This window comes from Hakea prostrata, chromosome 3, assembly GCF_041222555.1.
Source record: "Hakea prostrata isolate BN-2017 chromosome 3, UWA_Hpros_2, whole genome shotgun sequence".
Lineage (NCBI taxonomy): Eukaryota > Viridiplantae > Streptophyta > Magnoliopsida > Proteales > Proteaceae > Hakea > Hakea prostrata.
In genome coordinates, this window is record NC_142602.1 from 43,873,681 (window position 1) to 43,893,831 (window position 20,151).

Below are 20,151 nucleotides of genomic sequence, written 5' to 3' on the forward strand. Positions count from 1 at the left end.
CAACTGCCTAACCAATTTCATCTGTGACAGGAATTGGGATATCTTGATGGTATCATGGTATCAATTTGAGAAGAATGCCTCCATTGTGCCAATTGTTAAGTAATTGAGCAGGAGTCACCCCAAAGTCAGGATCAACACGCTACCTAGGGAATCTTGCCGAGGACGCGCCATTGTGTGTATGATGAACCACGTGACAAAACTTATGGAAGAGACTAACCACCCCTAAGAATCGCACGAAAGATATCTTTTGCTTCTTGTTGGAAGTGAGAAATTAACTGCGCCATCGGAATTTGTACGTTGTTTATCAATTTTGGATATATTACAGTATATATGAAACCTTCTAAGCAATCTCTATTTCCCAGGACGTCTACCAGCAGCTTTTGTACATCCCCAACATGGAAGGAGCGAGCAAGTGTTCTGTCCAAGGTACCAGGCCACTTCCAATAGTGATTAGGGGTCTTCTGCCACAATCATCAGTTTTTCGGGGGGGGGGTTTCCGCCACTGCGGTCGCCTTCTGGTGGTTTTGGTATTCTGCCGTCAATGGTTAAGTGGGAGTTTTCAAGCCTCTGGTGTCCGTCTCCTTCAGTTGTGCTCCTTGGTACACAGATGGTTGAGAGGATGGAGGTAGGGGACGAGAGAATAGTGGATTTCCCAAAACGTCCTGCATTAATCCTCTTTCTAATGGCCCATAAGCTCTCTGGGTGGGTAGCACATCTACTGGGATGAGCCTATTTTTAATCCTTAGAGCGTAATTAGTGGCATTAATTGCATAAGCCTGATGTGGCATCTTTTGTGCTTGTGCCGTAGTTGAGGCCCTTGAGGCCCATTTCATGATTTTAACACATCGACCCAAATACACCATCTGCCCAAGGATCTAACAAATCTGATCAATGCTTGTATTTGAGCCGCCTCCATTCCAGGTCCTTTCTTGGATTGTTTCTTCCCCAACCAAGCTCACAATGAGAACCCTAGTTTTCTCCTGTCAACTCGCCGGCGGATCTGCAATCACCCATTCCTTTGGATTGAGGGCAAAATGACGCCGGATGACACGTGAGAATTGCACCCATGTTGCTGTTGAGTAGTCCTTTCTCATTGTTGCCCTCCACCATGGTGGCTTTTCCGCTGCCCACCTTTTATCTCCTTTGTATCGGCAAAGTTTCTTCCCTATAAACCGAACGTAACCTTGGTCTTCAATTGTGTTGACGTTAGATTTCCACCCTAAACACAGATGATGCTCGATAATCTTCTAGTTCGCCCAATAACCGAATGGTATTCTCTTTAATCCCTTCGGTCTCCTCTTCTTCTTCTTCGACAACACGAGGAGTCCTCACTTCTTCTCCTCTCTAAATCTGTTGCATTGATCCTGCAATACTTCTCCAATCGACTTCATTTACTCGATTTTGTTCCGTCTCAACGGTGTCTAAATTCACTTTTGGATATGTCGTTCCTACATCGAAATTGGTTTTTTAGGGTCCCTTTAAAACTCGCCAAGGAGAATTCCAACCTTCATCTACCATATACCCAATCAAGCACATCTCCTTCCAAGTGTTGGAGTGCCACTCCCAATCGTTGCTCCTCCTTGATATGGTTTTCCAAGCAAAAGAACAGGATCTCTACTAACCATTGCTCCACTTCACCTTCAACCGAAATCCGGGACAGTGCCATATTCCAATTTGATAAGAGCCCACTGATCCAAACCAAAATTTAATACTGAAACCAAGAAATTAACAAAGAATCTGACTTTAATGGTGCTGGTCACCCCCACAGTATTTAATGATGCCCCTCAGCCAAAGGTTGCCCTAAATCCTCGGACATACATTCAATACCCTCTCCAGTCTCCTCTCAATTCCCCCCTATTTATTACCCCTCAACTAACCCTAACACTCTCTCTCCTCCACATGGCGTCATCCTAGGGTCCTAACAATGGGTTTCACCACCATGCATGTTTGAAAGTTGCAAGCAGAAGTTGTGTCCAGTTTATGGAGGATGAATAGTGTAGTCTTCACTCTTAGTTATTGTTTTCCTTCATTGTGCAGGGTAGGTGATCCCAAGGCAGTGGAAGGTAGAATTTTTTTTCAATGAACCTCATAAATCGATTTTTAAATCTACAGATTTTGATGAGATGTGAATGATAAGGAAGTATGACTTCTTGAATGGTTTAGCATCTTTTTCTGGATGGATCTGCTCTTGGAAATTCAATTGCCTTTTCTATTGGCAAGAAGTAGGTTTAAAGTTCCACATTGAGAGGTGGAAGACACCTTTTCCCCCTTCCCTTTTAATTAAACAACCAAGTCAGGTTGAAGACACTCATTTTCCTTGGATTGTCCCTGGTATAAGATTTTGGCTGTTAATCGTCCTATTTTTAAGATTACACTATCCTTGTTAGATGTTTTCATTGTAAATGGATGCTGAATTGTTTGGCCATTTTGTTTTTGAGAACATAAGGAGATATTAGAGAGTGAGGCAGTCCCCAATCCTTTCCTCTGGAGAGCCAATGAAAGGGGGGATTCTGAACCTACGACAAAAGAAAAGTACTCAGAAAAGACCGAATAAAACAGAAAATTTCTATATCTATAAAGGATTCTAGTATGAGTGAATCCAATCATCAAGATACCGAATTCGTGTTAAAGTCTACATCTGATATGTAGAACCCACCCGTAAAAAGGATTGCTTCATTTGATGAAGGTACCAGCTGCAACTAGGCATAAAAAAATTCTGGAGATTTGTCACCCAGACTAGGCACAACCGAATATCGCAGGTGTAGATCAGACATGGAAAACTAGGAGCTTCACATAATCACTTGTCTGATCACATTCAGATAAGTAGAAGGCAGCAAGTTCCTGCAGTACATAGAACTAAGAATTCCTGGGAGAGACTTTCAAATCAGCAGCCAAGGAAGGTCGATTCTGATTATGGAGATCAAAGCAGCTCTGATACGATGTCAGGTTTAGAGAATCAGAACCACAGAAGAATAGAAAATAGAGATGGAGGAGATGGAGGAGATGAAGGAGAGAAGAGTTGAAGAGGGAGAGATGCGTGGAGTTTAGCTCTCCCCCTCAGCTTGCTGCTTTATTGATTCCTGAAGAAAGTCTAGATTTGGGTAAATTCAATCTTTCAAATAGGGAAAGTATTCTGTAGGAAATAAATAGAATGTAATCTACTAAAGGTTGCGAGACACTTGAGCTACAAGAAAAGGTAAAGAGTAAATAGAGAGAATACAAAACACGTGGTCAAATATTGTGGGTCATAACCCAAGTGCACACCCTAACTTGTTAACAAATTCAAATCAGTGTACACCACTTATTTTTATAGACTATTTCAGCATAACCCTGCAGTCCCACCCAGGTTCCAACTTGGAGAAAGGGATTAATACTTGCCTGAAAATCTGTATTTATTGGACAGCTAATCCCTTTATTTATGAAATTCAAAGTTACTGACCTGAGAAGCATTTTATGTTAAAATTTGGTCTTCACAGATAAAGAAAATAAAATTTTGGAACATGGTGCTTACTTTGGTCCTAATATGTTTGAATGAAGTTTTAATAACTTGTAGGTGAGTTCCCTCCTTCAAAAATAAGAAAAAAGAAAACAAATTATAGACGATGACAGATGTTAACTGGGGAATATTTTCCATAATTTCTTGTGTTTTCCTTTATTATTTGCATATGACTACACTTATAATTTTCATTTGTCATGGATCACAGTTTTACATATCTGAGTTTGATACCATCATGTTGATTATTTTAGGTTGGCATTGAGGTTGCTAAGCTTTTTCTAAATGAAGGGGAAACGGTACATCTTAATTCTCATCAACGAGCTACATGTTATTCTCATGCTTATTAAGATGTTTTGCGTATTAAAAGCTTCATCTACCCTTTGGATTACTTCTTGTTGCTGTACTGTATATTCTTAATGTTCTTCCATGTGACATTATCTCCATGGTGTTTAAGAATCCCCATGTATTTTTTGCATTTTGAAAATTATGGGTTTGCCCAACTTCAATTTACTTATTCACCAGCTTCAAATAAATCAGATATTGTAGGATTACCTTTGCTTTTGTTTGATCAAAGAAACAAACTGATCTATATGGAGAGGGTCAAAAGGGGGTACCCACTCAAGGGGAAATAAAGAACCCAACAATTATGGTGGAGCCACCATATTAGTCCTTCGACTAGCTTTTTCCTTGTTCTGAAGAAACTCGAACCTTGGATATGGAGTCCGCAAATGCCAAATTATCAATTGCTTGATATAAGAGTGGCAGTAGAATTTCGGGAAGTTGGTAGTGCAGATATATGGCGATTCAAGAAGATACCTAATGCATATAGGTTCTCCCATAGCCATCCGCTTTTGTTGAATGATTTCTTAAGAGAATGTTTTCTTGATGGAATAAGTTGGGGTTGACAGAAAATGGGTGGGAGAGGTATACTTTTTCCCACAAAATGCCAAAAGGTGAGTTTGTTTTGTTTAGTTGGGTGGGAGAATGAGGAGACAAGTTTATTTAAATTAAGAAGCTTGTTTGTTGAGGTGACAATGACTTTTCATACCCTATGCTTTAAAAGAATCCCATCTAAAATGGTGGAAAAGTAAGTTTACTTTTTGATTTGGAGCTCATGATTTCATTCCTTCATTAATATCCCCTCCTTCCCATTTCACATGGGTTCTACATATTTAAAGACCCCTCTCCCCCATTTTTATCCCATCAAATGAACATAAGCTGTGAGAAGAATGGAGGGGTGGGGCTAGTACCATGGTGGGGGGAGAAAGTCCGAGAGGGAGGGAGTGGGTTGCGTTGATGGTGCAAGGAGGGTTTTCTGGTAGGAATTCACTTTATAGTTTTACAATTTCTTGAAATCCAAAGTTCTCATCTCTTTTGGTTCCTCTTCCATTGCTGGTTTATCGTCTTCTGTTACAAAAATCATGTGGTATGCTAGCCTCATAAAGTTAGCAGGTTGATCTCCCAAGTGTATTAAATCATTTCCATGAGATAATATTGAATCTATCACCAACTCCGAACTTTGGTCAAGCAACTTTGCCATTGTTCTTTTGTTAAATTAAGGAGCTTGTCAATTGAGATGACAATGTCTTTTCCTACCCTATCATTTAAAAGAATCCCCATTTAAAATGGTGGAAAAGGAAAGGCAGATTTACTTTTTGATGTGGAGCTCACAATTTCATGCCTTCCTTAATATCCCCTCCTTTCCTTTTCTGTCCCTTCACCCCAATTCATATGGTTCTACATATTTAAAATCCCCCTCCCCCGTTTTTATCTCATCAAATGGACATACTCTAAAAGAAGAATCGTGGGGGTGGGGTAGTACTATGGTGGGGGGAGAAAGTGCGAGAGGGTGGGAGTGGGTTAAGTGTGAGAGGGTGGGAGTGGGTTGTGTTAATGGTGCAGGGAGGGTTTGCTGGTAGGAATTTACTTTGTAGTTTTACAATTTCTTGAAATTCAGAGTTCTCATCTCTTTTGGTTCCTCTTCCATTGCTGGTTTATCTTGTCTTCTGCTACAAAACTCATGTCGTATGCTAGCCTTGTAAAGTTAGCAGGTTGACCTCTCAAGTGTATTAAATCATTTCCATGAGATAATATTGAATCTATCACCAGCTCTGAACTCTGGTCAAGCAACTTTGCCATTGTTCTTTGCTGGTTAGAGGATTGATGCATCATGTTGGCAGGTGGCTTCCTTTAAAGTTTGGTCCAAATCCTGGACCTTCACTTTTATTAGACTTAAATGTTAAACCAGGATGTAAGTGGCTAACTCCGTTTAGTAGGGTTGTCTTCGTAACTCTGAATCAAGCATGAAATAGATTCACTATGGCCAGGACAACCACACTAAATGATAGAATTCAGCTTCCAGCCTTTCCTAGAAGATTAGCTCAATTAATCATGATGCTTCAGCCACTTTGACCAATACCTATGTGTAACTGAATTTTACTGAATTATGTGACACCTTATATAAGAGGTTGAAAATGGAACCTGTGTTAACCATTATGCTTCAGTTGTAGAATATCATATTTAGGAGTGATTTCTTATTAGGAGTGATTTCTTACCTTTTAGTTTAGTGGCTCTGTAGACAATTGAAGAGAGTGAGACCCATGCATTTTAGACATGAAAAATTATGCTACAAGTCCTTCGCTTGTTACCTGCAAAAATATTGTTGGTGAATCCTGATTTATGGCTTTCTTTTTCTTCTTATGATTGTGATTCATTAGACTGGGCTGAAATTTGTTGCTTAGACGTTGTGGGTTGGTGATCACATTGTATGAACAGTTCGGTACTGATCAGCGGTGTTACCTGGGCAGCTAAGCATAATTACTTTTATGGAAGTGAGTATTAATTGAATGGTCCTTACCAATACCATTCATGTATAATAAAACTTGCATTGAAGTCTGGAAAACCATTACCTACCGAACTACCTATTCTGGATACATGACACTTCTCCATTTAGAAAACTGTCACTCAGCTATCTCAAATCACAATTTTAGAATTTTCATAATAGTTAATGATTCTCCATTATTGGATAATCATTTTTTTTCTTATTCAATGTATGCAGATAATTTATACGGTTGGAAGGGATCCACAGTTCCAGAAAAGTATCATTTCAGAAAGTGTCCCTATGGTTACAAGTCCTCTTATGGTATGAAAATCTTTTATAGATGCGATGTTAGATTCATCTGTCTTCAACAAGAACCAAATGCTGCATTTCCTGTGGGATAATCCTGACATTAGATGTTAGTTATCTTACTTGGGGGGAGGGGCATATTTATTTTTCTCAATGATGATAGAGACATATAACTTTGTTTTCTTTTATTTTAGTTTGTACTTTATTGGGTCTATGAGGTGATTAAATATAAATCCTTCAAATTCTTGAGTTCCATGATCAGTTTAGTTTTTCTTTTCTTTTTGGGGACAAAAAAATGATGTGTTTATTTGGATACAAGGCGTTGAAACCATGTGCCTGTTTCATGCATCATTCACATGTCAGGCCTGAAAAGGCATTCACATGATGTTTTGGCCATGCCTTTGCTTCAGGCTTTGTCAAACTTTGGACTTTTTTTTTTTGGTGGGTTCAGCAGATGCAATATCTTAGGTATCTAACTCTAAGCATTCAGTTATTGCTCTAGTGCAGGTGCTTGTCAATCACAATACTGCTAGTGCTAGTGAAATCGTGAGCAACTTCTCCATTCATTTGGGATTACTTCAGTCTTTTATTACAAAATTAGAACTTAACCTCGTATCATCGTGTCAGGTGGCAACTGCTCTTCATGATAATTGCAGGGCTGTTCTTGTGGGTGAAAGGACCTTTGGCAAGGTATCAATAACATGTGTTTAAATTGTTGACTTTGAGATATTTTTTTGAAATATTTTGTAATTTTAATGGCATTGTACTGTAGTCCTATGGTCCACACCCATTGGACACTAGAGTCGGTAGGATTCATATGCAAATCCTAGAGTCCCAAAAGTTCATATCTGCATATCCTTCAACTTGACTCTAGAAAAGGGGGTGTTCACAAGGTCTTTAACCTTCCAATTCAGAGATCTAGCTTTGAGAACCATTAAGTTAATAGGAGAGTTTTTGTGATGGGGGCATCACACGTCCACCCATCAGTCACTATTACCAGAGATGGAGGTGAACCCTCAGAACCGTTCGGCTTGGTTTGGCTAGGCATACAAGAAGATTTACTAGTAGAGGGTCATTTGGACCCTTGGGATTGTGGTCCACTCCACACTTAATTTTTGTTACATAAGTTATGTTTGGGATTTCCGGGATTTTATTTTATTGTAACGATAGACTAGGAAATTTTCCTTTACTCAGTTGGGATATTATTCCTTTTTATTCTTTAGGAATATTTTAGGAAAGATCTTTATCTTTTTACTAACAACACCAAAGTTCGATCAATAACAACAACAATAAGCCTTGTCCCAACTAAATGGGGTCGGCTACTTGGATTCTTGCCTTCCAATCAAATCTGTTTGAGGCCATGCTAGATACAAGGCCTAAGCTATGCATATCATTTCTCACCACTTTTCTTAAGGTTATCTTAGGTCTACCCCTAGCTCTTCTAGTCCCTTCAATCTGGATTATATCACTTCTCTGTAAATGGGCATTTATAGGTCTCTATTGAACGTGGTTGTGCCACCTTAGACGACTTTCTTGAAGCTTATCACTTATGGGAGCAATTCCCAAACCAACTCTAATATGATCATTCCTTATCTTACCCTTCTTAGTTTTACTACTCATCCATCTTAGCATCCTCCTTTCTGCTACACCAAGTTTATCTATATGATTATTTTTAACAACACAACACTCTGCACCTTACATCATAGCTGGTCGAACAACGGTCCTATAGAATTTTCCTTTAATGGAATACATTGTTCACATAAGACCCCTGACACAACTCTCCACTTCATCCACCCTATTTTAATTCTTTGGGAAACATCATTCTCTATATCATCTCTTTTATTTATGAATGAACATAGGTATCTAAAACAATCACTTTGAGGAATCTCCTTATCGTCAAGTATTAACACCTCATCATTTGCCCGATCATGACTAAAGTTACAAACTAAATATTCTGTCTTCGTTCTACTTAGTTTAAAGCCTTTTGATTCCAAAGTTTCTCTCCATGATTCTAATTTGGTATTAATCTCCACTTGAGTCTCATCAATTAACACAATATCATCAGCAAAAAGCATACACCAGGGACCTCATCTTGAATGTCTTTAGTTAATTCATCCATTACAAGTGCAAACAGATATGGGCTTAAAGTTGATCCTTGATGTGGCCTAACTATAATTGGGAATTCATTACTTTGTCCCCCCACTGTTCTTACACTTGTCACCGAGTCATCACACATATCCTTAACTATGTCTACATATTTATTTGCAACATTTCTTTTCTCTAGTACTTGCCAAATTAATGCTCTAGGAACTCTATCATAAGTTTTTGTTAGGTCAATAAATACCATATGAAGATCTTTTTTACATTCTCTATACATTTCCATAAGTCTCCTAATTAGGTAAATAGCATCCGTTGTAGATCTTCCCGGAAAAATCCCAAACTGGTTCTCCGTAATTGTAGTTAAGTGTCTCAAACAGGTTTCAATTACTCTCTCCCATAATTCCATAGTATGGCTCATCAATTTAATGCCCCTATAGTTATATAACTTTTAATATCTTCTTTTTTGTAAATTGGAACCATGATGCTTCTCCTCCATTCATCTGGCATTTTCCTTGTGCTCATAATGTTAGTCAACCAAACTAGTCCATAGGTTCCTAAGTTTTTCCATACTTATATTGGGATTTCATCAGGACCTTGTGTCTTGCCAAGTTTCATCATCCTTAGTGCTTCTTTTATTTCGGACATCGAAATTCTTCATATATAAGTTTGAAAATTAGTGCCTTGGTGAATGGTGTGTCGTTCAAATCATTGGTGCTTGAATTATGCTCGTTTAGTAGACTAGAGAAATTGATTTCCCATATTTTCTTAATGTCCTCATCACATACTAGTACTTTACCATCTCCAATTTTAATACATCTAACATGGTCCAGATCTCTACTCTTTCTATCCCTCATCTTAGCTATCTTATAAATAGATTTTTCCTTCCTTCATGCCCAACTTATTGTATAACTCCTCATACTTCTTTTCTCTTGCTTTTTCCGCAATTTTTTTAGCTCCATTTTTATCCAACCTATACCTTTGAAGATCCTCAACATCATTAGTTCTTTGCCATGTCTTAAAACTAGTTTTCTTATTCCTAATGGCAGCTTGAACCTCACTATCCCACTACCAAGTCTTTCTATGAGAATGAAGCTTTTCTTTTGATTGACCTAGGACATCTTTAGCCACCTTCATGATACATATAGCCATCTCATTCTACATCGCATTAGTATCTCCCTTGAAATCCCCCTTTCCTTGTTTGACTACTTCATTAGCGAAGGATTTTGAGCACTCTCCTTTCAAGTTCCACCATCTTATCTCGGGATAGTTAACTTTGCACCTTTTATGAGTTTTTGTGATTAGGTACATATCCAAGACCACAAGTTTATGTTGTGCAGTTAGACTACTATCAAATACACCAAATTTTGATCATAGAACTTAAATGCCTTAAAAGTAAGAGTATGTTTGGAATGTTATAAAATCTCTGCCTGAGGTTCATTCTAATGTTGACCTTTTTGAGTATGAGAGGTCATAATAGGAGTGGATATGGGCTTGGCATCAGACAAACCAGCACGCTGAAGAAGTCCATCAATAAATCTCATACAAGTATTGAATAAGAGTATTGTATTGAGTATTTTCTCTTAGATACCGTATCATGTATTATTCTGTCATACTATAAATACACATGTGTTATTCTCATATTGAGATAACAGAGATTTCACTCAATATTGTCTAATATTCCACACCCTCACGGCTGGAATTTTCCTGCACTGGTATTTTTCTGGTTTCCCCTGCTGCTCCTTTCTTTCTCTACCTGTCAACAGCCCCTTCCCTGCTGTGTGTTCTTGTTTACTCTTTCTTCTGCATCTCTTCTTCTCCTTTCCTGGCCCTCTTAGTAGTAGCAGAATTATTTTTATTTTCCAATTCCTGCTTTCTTATTTTCTCTCCTCCACAGTTAATCCTTGTGGCAGTACTGTTTTCTGCCTGGTATTCTTTTTCTGTTGCTCTACCTTGTTGCTTCTATCCACCTGGCTTTCTTTTATGGTAAAACCCTTGCTGTTTTGTTATCACTTAGGCTGCTGATTACATCATTGCAACCTTTGTTATTTGGATTTCTTTTGGTGCTTGGGTAGTTGTTAGTGTTAGTTGGGGTGGGATTAGACTTCATGCATTGGATGTAATATTTTGTCCTCTATTGAATGGAAAATTAATCATTATAACCTGCTGTAATTTTGATTACCTTGAATGTAACGCCTCTAATCTGTGTGTGTGGATTAATCGTAAATGAAATCTAATTTGTTTCCGTTAGTCTTTATGATACTTGCATTTTTCTTATATTCCTTATTGCTGGGTAAAATCATATCAGACAACTTTGCTGGTAGAGTTTAAGTGCTGTGCAGTCCCCTCCCCTAACCACTCCTAGTGTCCTTGTTAGCTTTGGATCTTGTTCATTGTAGAATACCCTAGTTCCTAGGGCTGTCCTACATCTTTTTGATAAATTGAGGATCTGAAAGCATAGAAATATATCTAATTTCTAGGCTATATCCTAGGAAAAGAATGGGACCGCCAATTCATTGTGCTGGTTGAATTGATTGATTAACATAGGAGCTAGGGTCTGGTGTCGCTGATGGAACTGAAGTCCATTGTAGTTATTTAACTTCTCCAATTTGTTAAATTAACAGGGTCTGATTCAGTCTGTTTTTGAACTCCATGATGGATCTGGTGTGGTTGTCACTGTTGGGAAGTATGTCACACCAAAGCACATGGACATCAATGGAAATGGAATAGAGCCTGATTTTCAAAGTATCCCAGGTAATAATATATTTTGCTTTGTTTATGGTTCAACCTAAATAGGAAACATATAATCTGCGTAATCTGTATTGCAGCTTGGGAAGAGATTACAAAGCATCTTTCACAGTGTAATTTGCAAAGACAAGGATGATACAGGTTTGCAGCTTGGGATGAGACACTCTTTTTACTGCATGGTAACTATTTTGTGTACATGGCAGTATTCCTGTCTCTCTTTTGTTAAGGTATAGTAGGAAAATCACTGATGATGAGCAGATTTTGTTCATCAATACTGTCCCTGTTAGATGGAGATGCTAGGTGGTGTAAATACACTCAATTGTAGATACTGTATGCCTGAGCAGGTTCCTTGTTCTTGAGGGAAATTGAAATATCACTTTGAAGGATGTTTGGAATGTTATAAAATCTCTGCCTGAGGTTCATTCTAATGTTGACCTTTTTGATTCTGCACTTGCTTTATTTTTTTGTCTGTCTGTCATGTTTTGTTGGTCAATGGGATTGGAATTCATTGAAGATCTCCTTGAGAAAAGACTTATCACAAATCACAATAGAGGTCTTGCTGGTACAATAAGGCCAAACATCATATCTGAGTGAGTTCAATGCATCAAGCCTTGCGCAGTTGCTTTATAGAATGACTTATAGTTTGATATCTGGATCTTCAGCTACATTTTGTTAGGTGGACAAATAAATTAAAGACCAAGTAGAAAGAAATATCAGGAGACAAATATGAAGGTGCATGGAGATAGAAGTACTGGGTTTTACGAATGAACCCATTGGACGTTCTAGTGTAATTGGGAGGCCATTGTTCTCTTTAGACAAACTCAGAAAAATTCAACGTTATCTATTATTATTTATTGATGAACAAACCCCATACGTAGCTTCTATGTTAGCAAACTATTATGTTTATGTAGATTTTTTTCTATTATATTTATAAGCCCTATGATTCAAATTATCATCTCGAAGTCTAATGTGGGACTTCAAGGACATGCCCACCATCGAGATGGAGAGGAGAAAGGGTTTTGACATAGTTTGCATAGGTTGGAGGACGGATCACCCACTTTTAAATACATGATGGTCTCAAATTACAAACGTTAGGTAACACACTTGAAAAAGCATGTTGCTTCACATGCAATGTGTTTTAGCCAAATAAAAGAGGGGGTGGGGGAGGGTCACTTATAGAAATAGATAATGGTTTCTTTAATATGTGTAAATTATGGAATAAAAGTAGAGAAATAGAGACTGAGAATGAGAGGAGCTCAATCGAGTGAGGAATTCTACAAAATTACTTCTGTATTTATATTTATAATATTGTTTCCTAATTACAATCATTTTCAAAACAAATAAGAGTTCAATATGGATTTGAACCAGCATACCACCTTAGCACCTAGTGTTAAATCTTGAGCCTTACTTTTGTTTTCCAATATGCCCTCTAACACTCTCCCTCAAGCTGGAGAATAAACATCAAACATTCCCAACTTATTACAAATATACCTCAATATTTTTGCCCCTAAAGACATTGTAAATAAGTTAGCTAATTGCTTTCCAATTCAAATTTGACAAGTGGAAATTAATCCCTATTGAAGCTCCTCTTGAACAAAATGACGATCAATATCTATATGCTTTGTACGCTCGTGAAAGATAGGATGCTATGCGAATAGCTGCTTGATTGTCACCCCATAGAAACATAGAAAGCTCATAAATAGAACCAAGCTAACCTAAAAATTGTTTGATCCACATCAGCTCACAAATGACAAGTACAATTGGTTGATACGACCTTGCATTGGATCAAGAAACCACTGTTTGCTTCCTTTCCAATACACAAGAATTCTTCCAACAAAGGTACAATAGCCTGTGGTAGACCTTTTATCAATCAGTAAACTATCCCAATCTGCATATGAAAATCTTTCAACTCTTCTGTGACCATGATCTATGTAAAGGAGCCCACGTTTAGAAGCTCTCTTAAGGTATCTTAATATGTGCACAACTGCATCCAAATGAGTGGTACGAGGGCTACACAAGACTTGACTCACAACACTGACTGGAAAAGCAATGTTAGGTCAAGTCACAACCAAATATAGTTTGACTTTCCAATCAATCTTCGATACTTCTCTAGATCATCAATGACATTGTCGTCTTCAGGCATAAGTTTATATTTGGATCCAAGAGTATCCAAAGACTTCGAGCCAAGCAATCATGTTTCAAATAATAAGTACTCACATATTTACGTTGGGACCATAAATTTTCCTTCTTAGACTGGACCACTTCAATCCCTAAGAAATACTTAAGTTTTTCTAAATCCTTATTCTAAAATTGTTTCTATAGATACATTTTTAATGCATCAATATAGGTTAAATCATCTCCAGTAATAATTATATTATCCATATACACAACAAAGAATTTCCTCCCTACACTAGATTGATGGTAGAACACCAAGTGATTACTTTCGCATCGAGTCAAACCAAACTCAGTTACAACTGACGTAAATGGCCAAACCATGCACCTGGGGACAGTTTCAACACATATAGTGATTTTTTTTTCAAATGACACACCAAACCATTCCCCCCCTGAGCAACAAACCCTAAAAGTTGCCCCATATATACTTCTTTATGGAGTTCCCTATTAAGGAATGCATTCTTCACATCTAGTTGAAACATGGGGCCAGTGATATGTAATAGCTATGGATATTGGAAACCAAACAGAGGTGAGCTTTGTAAAGGAGAAAAAGTCTCCAAACAGTCTATTCCGTACGCTTGAGCATATCCTTTTGCTATGAGTCTAGCCTTTAATCTAGCAAGTGTGTCGTCGGGATTTACTTTCACTGCGAACACTTAACGACATCCAATAGTAGCTTTCTTATGAGGCAAAGGAACAAGGTCCCAAGTATGACTTTCTTTTAGGGCAGCCAACTCCTCAATCACTGCAATTGTCCACCCAGGACTTGACAAGGCTTTAGACAAGGTCTTAGGAAGGGGGTGAATCTCAATGGTAAGGGAAGAAAAAAAGACACAAAAAGTAAGAGAAATATTAGTGTAAGAAGCACAACTAGAGATGGGATACTGAACAAAACTCGTTGTGCCTTTGTGAGGAGCAATCAGAACATCAAGGTCAGAAATAGGGGGATTTATTGCAAGATCCACGGGTGGAGGCGGCAAAGTTAAAGAAGCCACAGGAGGAGCAGGGTCCCTAGATGTCATTGGATGTTGTCGATACACAATAGTGATCTCTGTCTAGATGAGTGGAAGCGTTGGCTGGATTGTAACAGGAGGGGAAATAATTACAGGGAGATCCACATCCATTGAAGAAAAATGCATAGGGAGGAACAAATTAAAAAAATTGAAATATCAGCCATAATAAAGTATTTTTGAAATTCAAATAAATAAAAACGATACCCCTTCTGAGTCGGGGATTACATGACAAACACACAATTAAGGGCTTTTGGATCAAGCTTAGACAGCCCAGGTCGGTGATCTGAAGAAAACAAATACTCCCAAATCCCAACAACATGAGAAGGCAACTCATGCAAAGGTCTTATAGGAAAGTATAAGGAATACATGATACCACTTTCAAACATATGAGGGCATTTGGTTAATAGGGTGACAAGTAGTTAGGACAACATCAGCCCAAAAAGGCTTGAGAAACCACATTTCAAACAGTAAAGAGCGGGTTACTTCCATCAGGTGGCGATTCTTTTGTTCTGCCACACCATTTTTTTGGGATTGGTGAAGAATGCTATGTAATGTCATAAATGTATTAAAGGGAGAGGAGAATATTCTTTTGCATTGTCACTCTGGAGAATTTTAACAGGAAACTCCAAATTGTGTACGAATTTCAGTCACAAATCACAAAAAATGTTATAAACAATTCAAAACGATTTTTCATCAAATATATCAGTAACTCTAGAAGAATCATCCATAAGAGTAACAAAATACTAAAAGCCTAGAATGGAAATAATAGGATATGGTCCCCACATATCAAAATTAATAAGAAAAGAAAGGTTTGCCTACTCAGTTATTAACTTGAAGGGGATAGCTTACATGATGAAGCTTCCCAAAGTAACATGACTCACTAGGCAAAGAAGAAATGGAACTAAATTGTTTATCCAAAATTCTCAAAGTATTTAATGAAGGATGGCCTAGACGGTAGGGAAATTGGTTAGGGTTAGATGTGCTTGAGTAAGCTACCGACAGAATATCATAAAACATGTATCAAACTTAGGCCCTCCTAACCCATTGCCTCTACCAAACATCCTCTTCATCGTAAGATCATGAAACACAATAACCAGGAAAGAAAGACATAGAACAATTGTAGGTGGTAGTTTGTGAAAGGATAATAATTTAAAAGAAAATTGGCATGGGAATCATTAGCAAGGGTTACAATGGAAAGGGATGAGAAAAAAGGATAAAAAGTTTAAACATCAATCATATGATCATACACCCCTGAGTCAATGATCCAGGGACGAGATGTAAAAACACATGTTGTACCATTAATTGTCTTGACAAAGGTGGCAGTGAGAGGTGGAGACTGAAGTGTCTGGAATTGGGAAAAGGGGGGATACTCTTTAATCAATCATTTTCACAGTCTTCCCTTTTAATTGTGGAGTGGCAGCAGTGGATGACTTTGACGATGTAGTGTTAGCAACTTGAGTTGGCTTGCTATAAAGCTTTAAACACAATTTTTGTATATCTCATGGTTTTCCACAATGGTGACAACTCTTGACATTCCCAGTAGTTTTAGAGGATCCCTGAGTATTGGGGTTTCTACATGATCCTCCATTCCCACGCCCGCGAGTCCCTCCAAAGGTTCACCCACCACTAGAGCCATGGTTTGAAGTAAAATTGGTGAATGCAACATTGTTGGAGGAACTAGACTCACTTGTGTTTTCTTGGGACACAGAAAAATGTTTCAGACAGTGACGATAACTTTCCTCTTCCTAAGATTGTGCTTTAACTATGTCTAATTCCTTCCCAAGTCCTCCCAATAAACCCATAACTGCAATTCCTCAAAACAACATCCGATGAAATAGGTATAATAAAATTCAGCTCTTCATACATTTTCTTATAGTCTACAAAAATATTGGGTCACAAATCTAACCTTCTCATTAGCCCTATAGAATTCTTGTGAAACCTCATAGATACAAGTAAGATTATTCTTTCTGGGATACAAGATATCTAAGTCGTCCCATAAATCCTTCACTGTGTTAATATGTGTAACTAAGTCAACGATACTTCTCTCCATGGAGTTCAACATATGTCTTAAGATTTGTGCATCTATAGTCTTCCATGTATCATTCCCCGTGGGGCATGGACGTAGTAAGATAGTTTTGTTATCCACGACTAGTCAACTCAACTAGGACTATCTTTTTCCATTGATAGAAACTAAAAAACCTTTACGTTTTTGTTTAGAAACATAATGGGATGCAGATGTCATGATTTCAATAATAAAACTCTTAGGTTCAAACATGATGATCGATCCTTTCTTCTGTCCAGACAAGAGGCACCTTCATCACAATAAATATCATGGTAGAAGATCTTGCTCTTGAGTGAGCTCTCCCTACCTCAGAAAACCGAGATCTAGGTTGAGATATGCAATTTTTTTGGTGTGTAAACTCAGTGGCCCATTTTTTGGGTTTTAGGGTCCTGATTAGGTTGAAACTTGGTATTTAGCCTTTTAAGGTATTTTGAATACATTGGTGGCCTTGAATTTGTGAGAAAATATGCCTAAGTATGTCTTCTAAGTCGACCCTAGGTGTGAATCCGAAATGATGTAGGATTGGGGAATGCAAGGTTAGACTACTATCAAATACACCAAATTTTGATCATAGAACTTAAATGCCTTAAAAATTTTACAATCATTAAAAGTTTTATTTATTGGTAAGTCATAAATCATAATCCATAAGTCATAAGTTCACAAGAGTACAAGATAATCATGGAAGGGGAATATAGAAAATGGGATCAAATAAATAAAAAAAATTCAATAAAGATCCTCAACTCTAGCTGCTCCACCACCAACGCTTGGATCTCCAGCATCAACTCCGCCACCAGCTCTAGCACTAGGACCACCAACTTCATCAACACCACAACCACAACATACATTGGCAGCCACATGTTGGCCCTCCATCTCCATAAGGTGCTACCATATATTCCCTCTCAAGAGTAGGAACAACACGACACATGGGTGTATCACAATGTACACCAGCCAAGTGTTGCTTGAATCGGCATTTTCCTCCATTGAGGGATCTTCTACAGTAGTTGCATATGATCCTTTGGCCTCGTAGATCCATGGGGACATTGTGTTGCCACAAAATATCATTGTCCTCCATGCCTATAAATAAAAATATAAAGCCACATCATCACATATTCAATTGAAATCAATGGTTAGGTCTTAGAGTACTTCATGTAACATGTCTACGTTAGTTGTGCACTTGTACACAAGTAACACAACTGCACATGTAAAAGTATGAAATTTGAATCACTTGATGACTAGTTTTTGGTTATTAACTTGGTATCACTCAGCATACTCCATCAACTGATTCTGAACTGTGGCCACATATGACTCCCAAGTCAACTCATCACTATAGTATGTTGGATATTGGTTTATGTGGTCCTCATATGTTGCCATGTTCGAATACCAGAGGAATAACACTCTGTGATAACTGTCAATCGTGGGTGGGTGAAACAACCATTGTTGCTCTTACTATTCGCGCTACTATTGAATATATAGGTAGGGGAGCCATGACCTGTATCCTGTGTTGCATATGTCCTCGGACCTGGTGGAGGTGACTCTGCTGACTAGCCTGACTTCCACCACCAACACAACCAGCTTAACTGCCTCAATGACTTGAAGGCTGACTTGAAGGGATGGCACCATTGCCATCATCTGAACTCCCACTACTAGACCTCACCTCAGTTGTTTTAAGTCGAACAAGTGGCTCCATGAAGAGTACACTCGGTCCTACTGATGTACCTACAATAGCCTAACTCTCATTAGAAGACATGTTCTCATCCACAACATTTAGGCCCACGACAACAACAATAGTAGGATCTCGTTGCCCTCCTAGCCCATCCAGCACTGGGCCACCTTAATCCCTAACCCACTGATATATGACATCCTCCTCCTCATCCTCTACAAGGGGCTTGTGGAATATATCAGTCAACTCGATTGATTCCCAATTTTCATCATCCATGTCATCTTGTATGTGCCATACTCTTAACCTTATGTTTTAATGCACATAGACTAAGTCCTCGAGCCTCTTACTCCCCAATCTCTTCCGTACCTTACATGAATGAGTGAGAAGGTGCTCCAATTCCTCTTGCAACCAAAGGATGAGCAAGTCTGTGAGAGGACCTTAATGTCTCTAAGATTTGGCGAATTAGTTCCATATAACACCCACCAGTCAGCTGCATAACCAAATAAGAATGCATTAGGCAAGTAAATCTTAATACTTTCACATCACCTATTTTTGCCTGACTTATGTCTTTCAATTATTCTTTTTCCTTTTCATGTGAAGCTATTGTTTTTCTAGGTTCTAAATATTCTTCAGGCATAACTAGGCAAACTTCAAGGCGGGGATGAAGAAAAATCAAAGAGAATTAATGTTTATGTTTCTTCATTTAGGAATACAATCCACACAACTCCTACAAGGTTCTGTAATACCTCTGCTTCTCTCATCTTCAATGAAATCCACCTTAACAATTAATACCATTGCTAAACGGATGACATTAAATGAAACCAGCGGGTGTTTGATATTGATGCACAAAGTGATTGCACAAAGACCTAATGAAGAAAAAGTCCACATTCTGCAGTCAATGCTTGATTGATCTATTGAGAGATAAGAGATCAATACTTCCAGTATCAGAAACATACAAGTCGTAACAGACCCACGAAAGTTTCAGTAAAGGAACACAAATTTTCTTGTAATCCAATGTCTATGAAAGCAATTTCTACTATTATTACTAGATAACATGCTGTTTTGTGGTGGATCTAATAGTGTTTTATATATTTCACATGCACAAAGGAGCTGGAATTGGAAGCAAAGACATTTAGGGAACCTAATGGATAATATCAACAAAACAGTTCATATGCATCACTTAAATTTAAGTAGGGTATGAAACGTATCATGGAAATACAACCCTGCTCACTTGTAATCCTTATCATACCAGCCAAATAAAAACATTGTCCAGAGTTTTTATTTGGGCATTAATATACACACTAACACGATAACTTAAATAATCAATTAAATAAACTGTGGAACATACATGACTTGCCAAACAAAATGTTCTGGTTGTTAAAATGGCTACCCGCTTGTTCCCAAATCGATTCAAGATCTAAACTAGCCAACGTTAGTTGCAGTAGTAACTCAATAAGTGTTACAAACCATAAAAATTTCCAGTTGACTATTGCAAGAGACTAAGAAAGACTAAAAGTTCTTTAGGGGGGGGACATTACAAAGATTTCACTGGCAACAATTATCTTGTCCATGGGATGTACGTAACTCCAAATGTCATACTAAAGTGGATTATCCTTGTCGCACCTCACATGAATAGGCTGGGTAAATGATGTTGAATGCTCCATTGGATCACACAACACAAATTGCAGGCAAGTGAATTGAGGATTTGAACAACTTGCACTATCAAATACTTAAGGAGTTCTAATGATAACTAGTTATTTGATCCGTATAAGTTCC

The 20,151-nt window shown here is 38.0% G+C and overlaps 1 protein-coding gene across 1 annotated transcript in view; it reads left to right on the forward strand.

Annotated features, from left to right (window-relative positions):
* The window catches only part of LOC149022326 (carboxyl-terminal-processing peptidase 1, chloroplastic-like), a 55,783-nt gene extending 43,841 nt beyond the window's left edge, over window positions 1-11,942 (forward strand). Inside the window, exons 7-12 of the mRNA XM_089150452.1 lie at window positions 3,748-3,792; window positions 6,555-6,638; window positions 7,131-7,169; window positions 7,251-7,313; window positions 11,345-11,474; window positions 11,549-11,942. Of these exons, the coding sequence (XP_089006578.1) occupies window positions 3,748-3,792; window positions 6,555-6,638; window positions 7,131-7,169; window positions 7,251-7,313; window positions 11,345-11,474; window positions 11,549-11,604 (417 nt within the window). The 3' untranslated portion in view covers window positions 11,605-11,942. The remainder of the gene's footprint in view (window positions 1-3,747; window positions 3,793-6,554; window positions 6,639-7,130; window positions 7,170-7,250; window positions 7,314-11,344; window positions 11,475-11,548) is intronic.
* The last annotated feature ends 8,209 nt before the right edge of the window (window positions 11,943-20,151 follow it).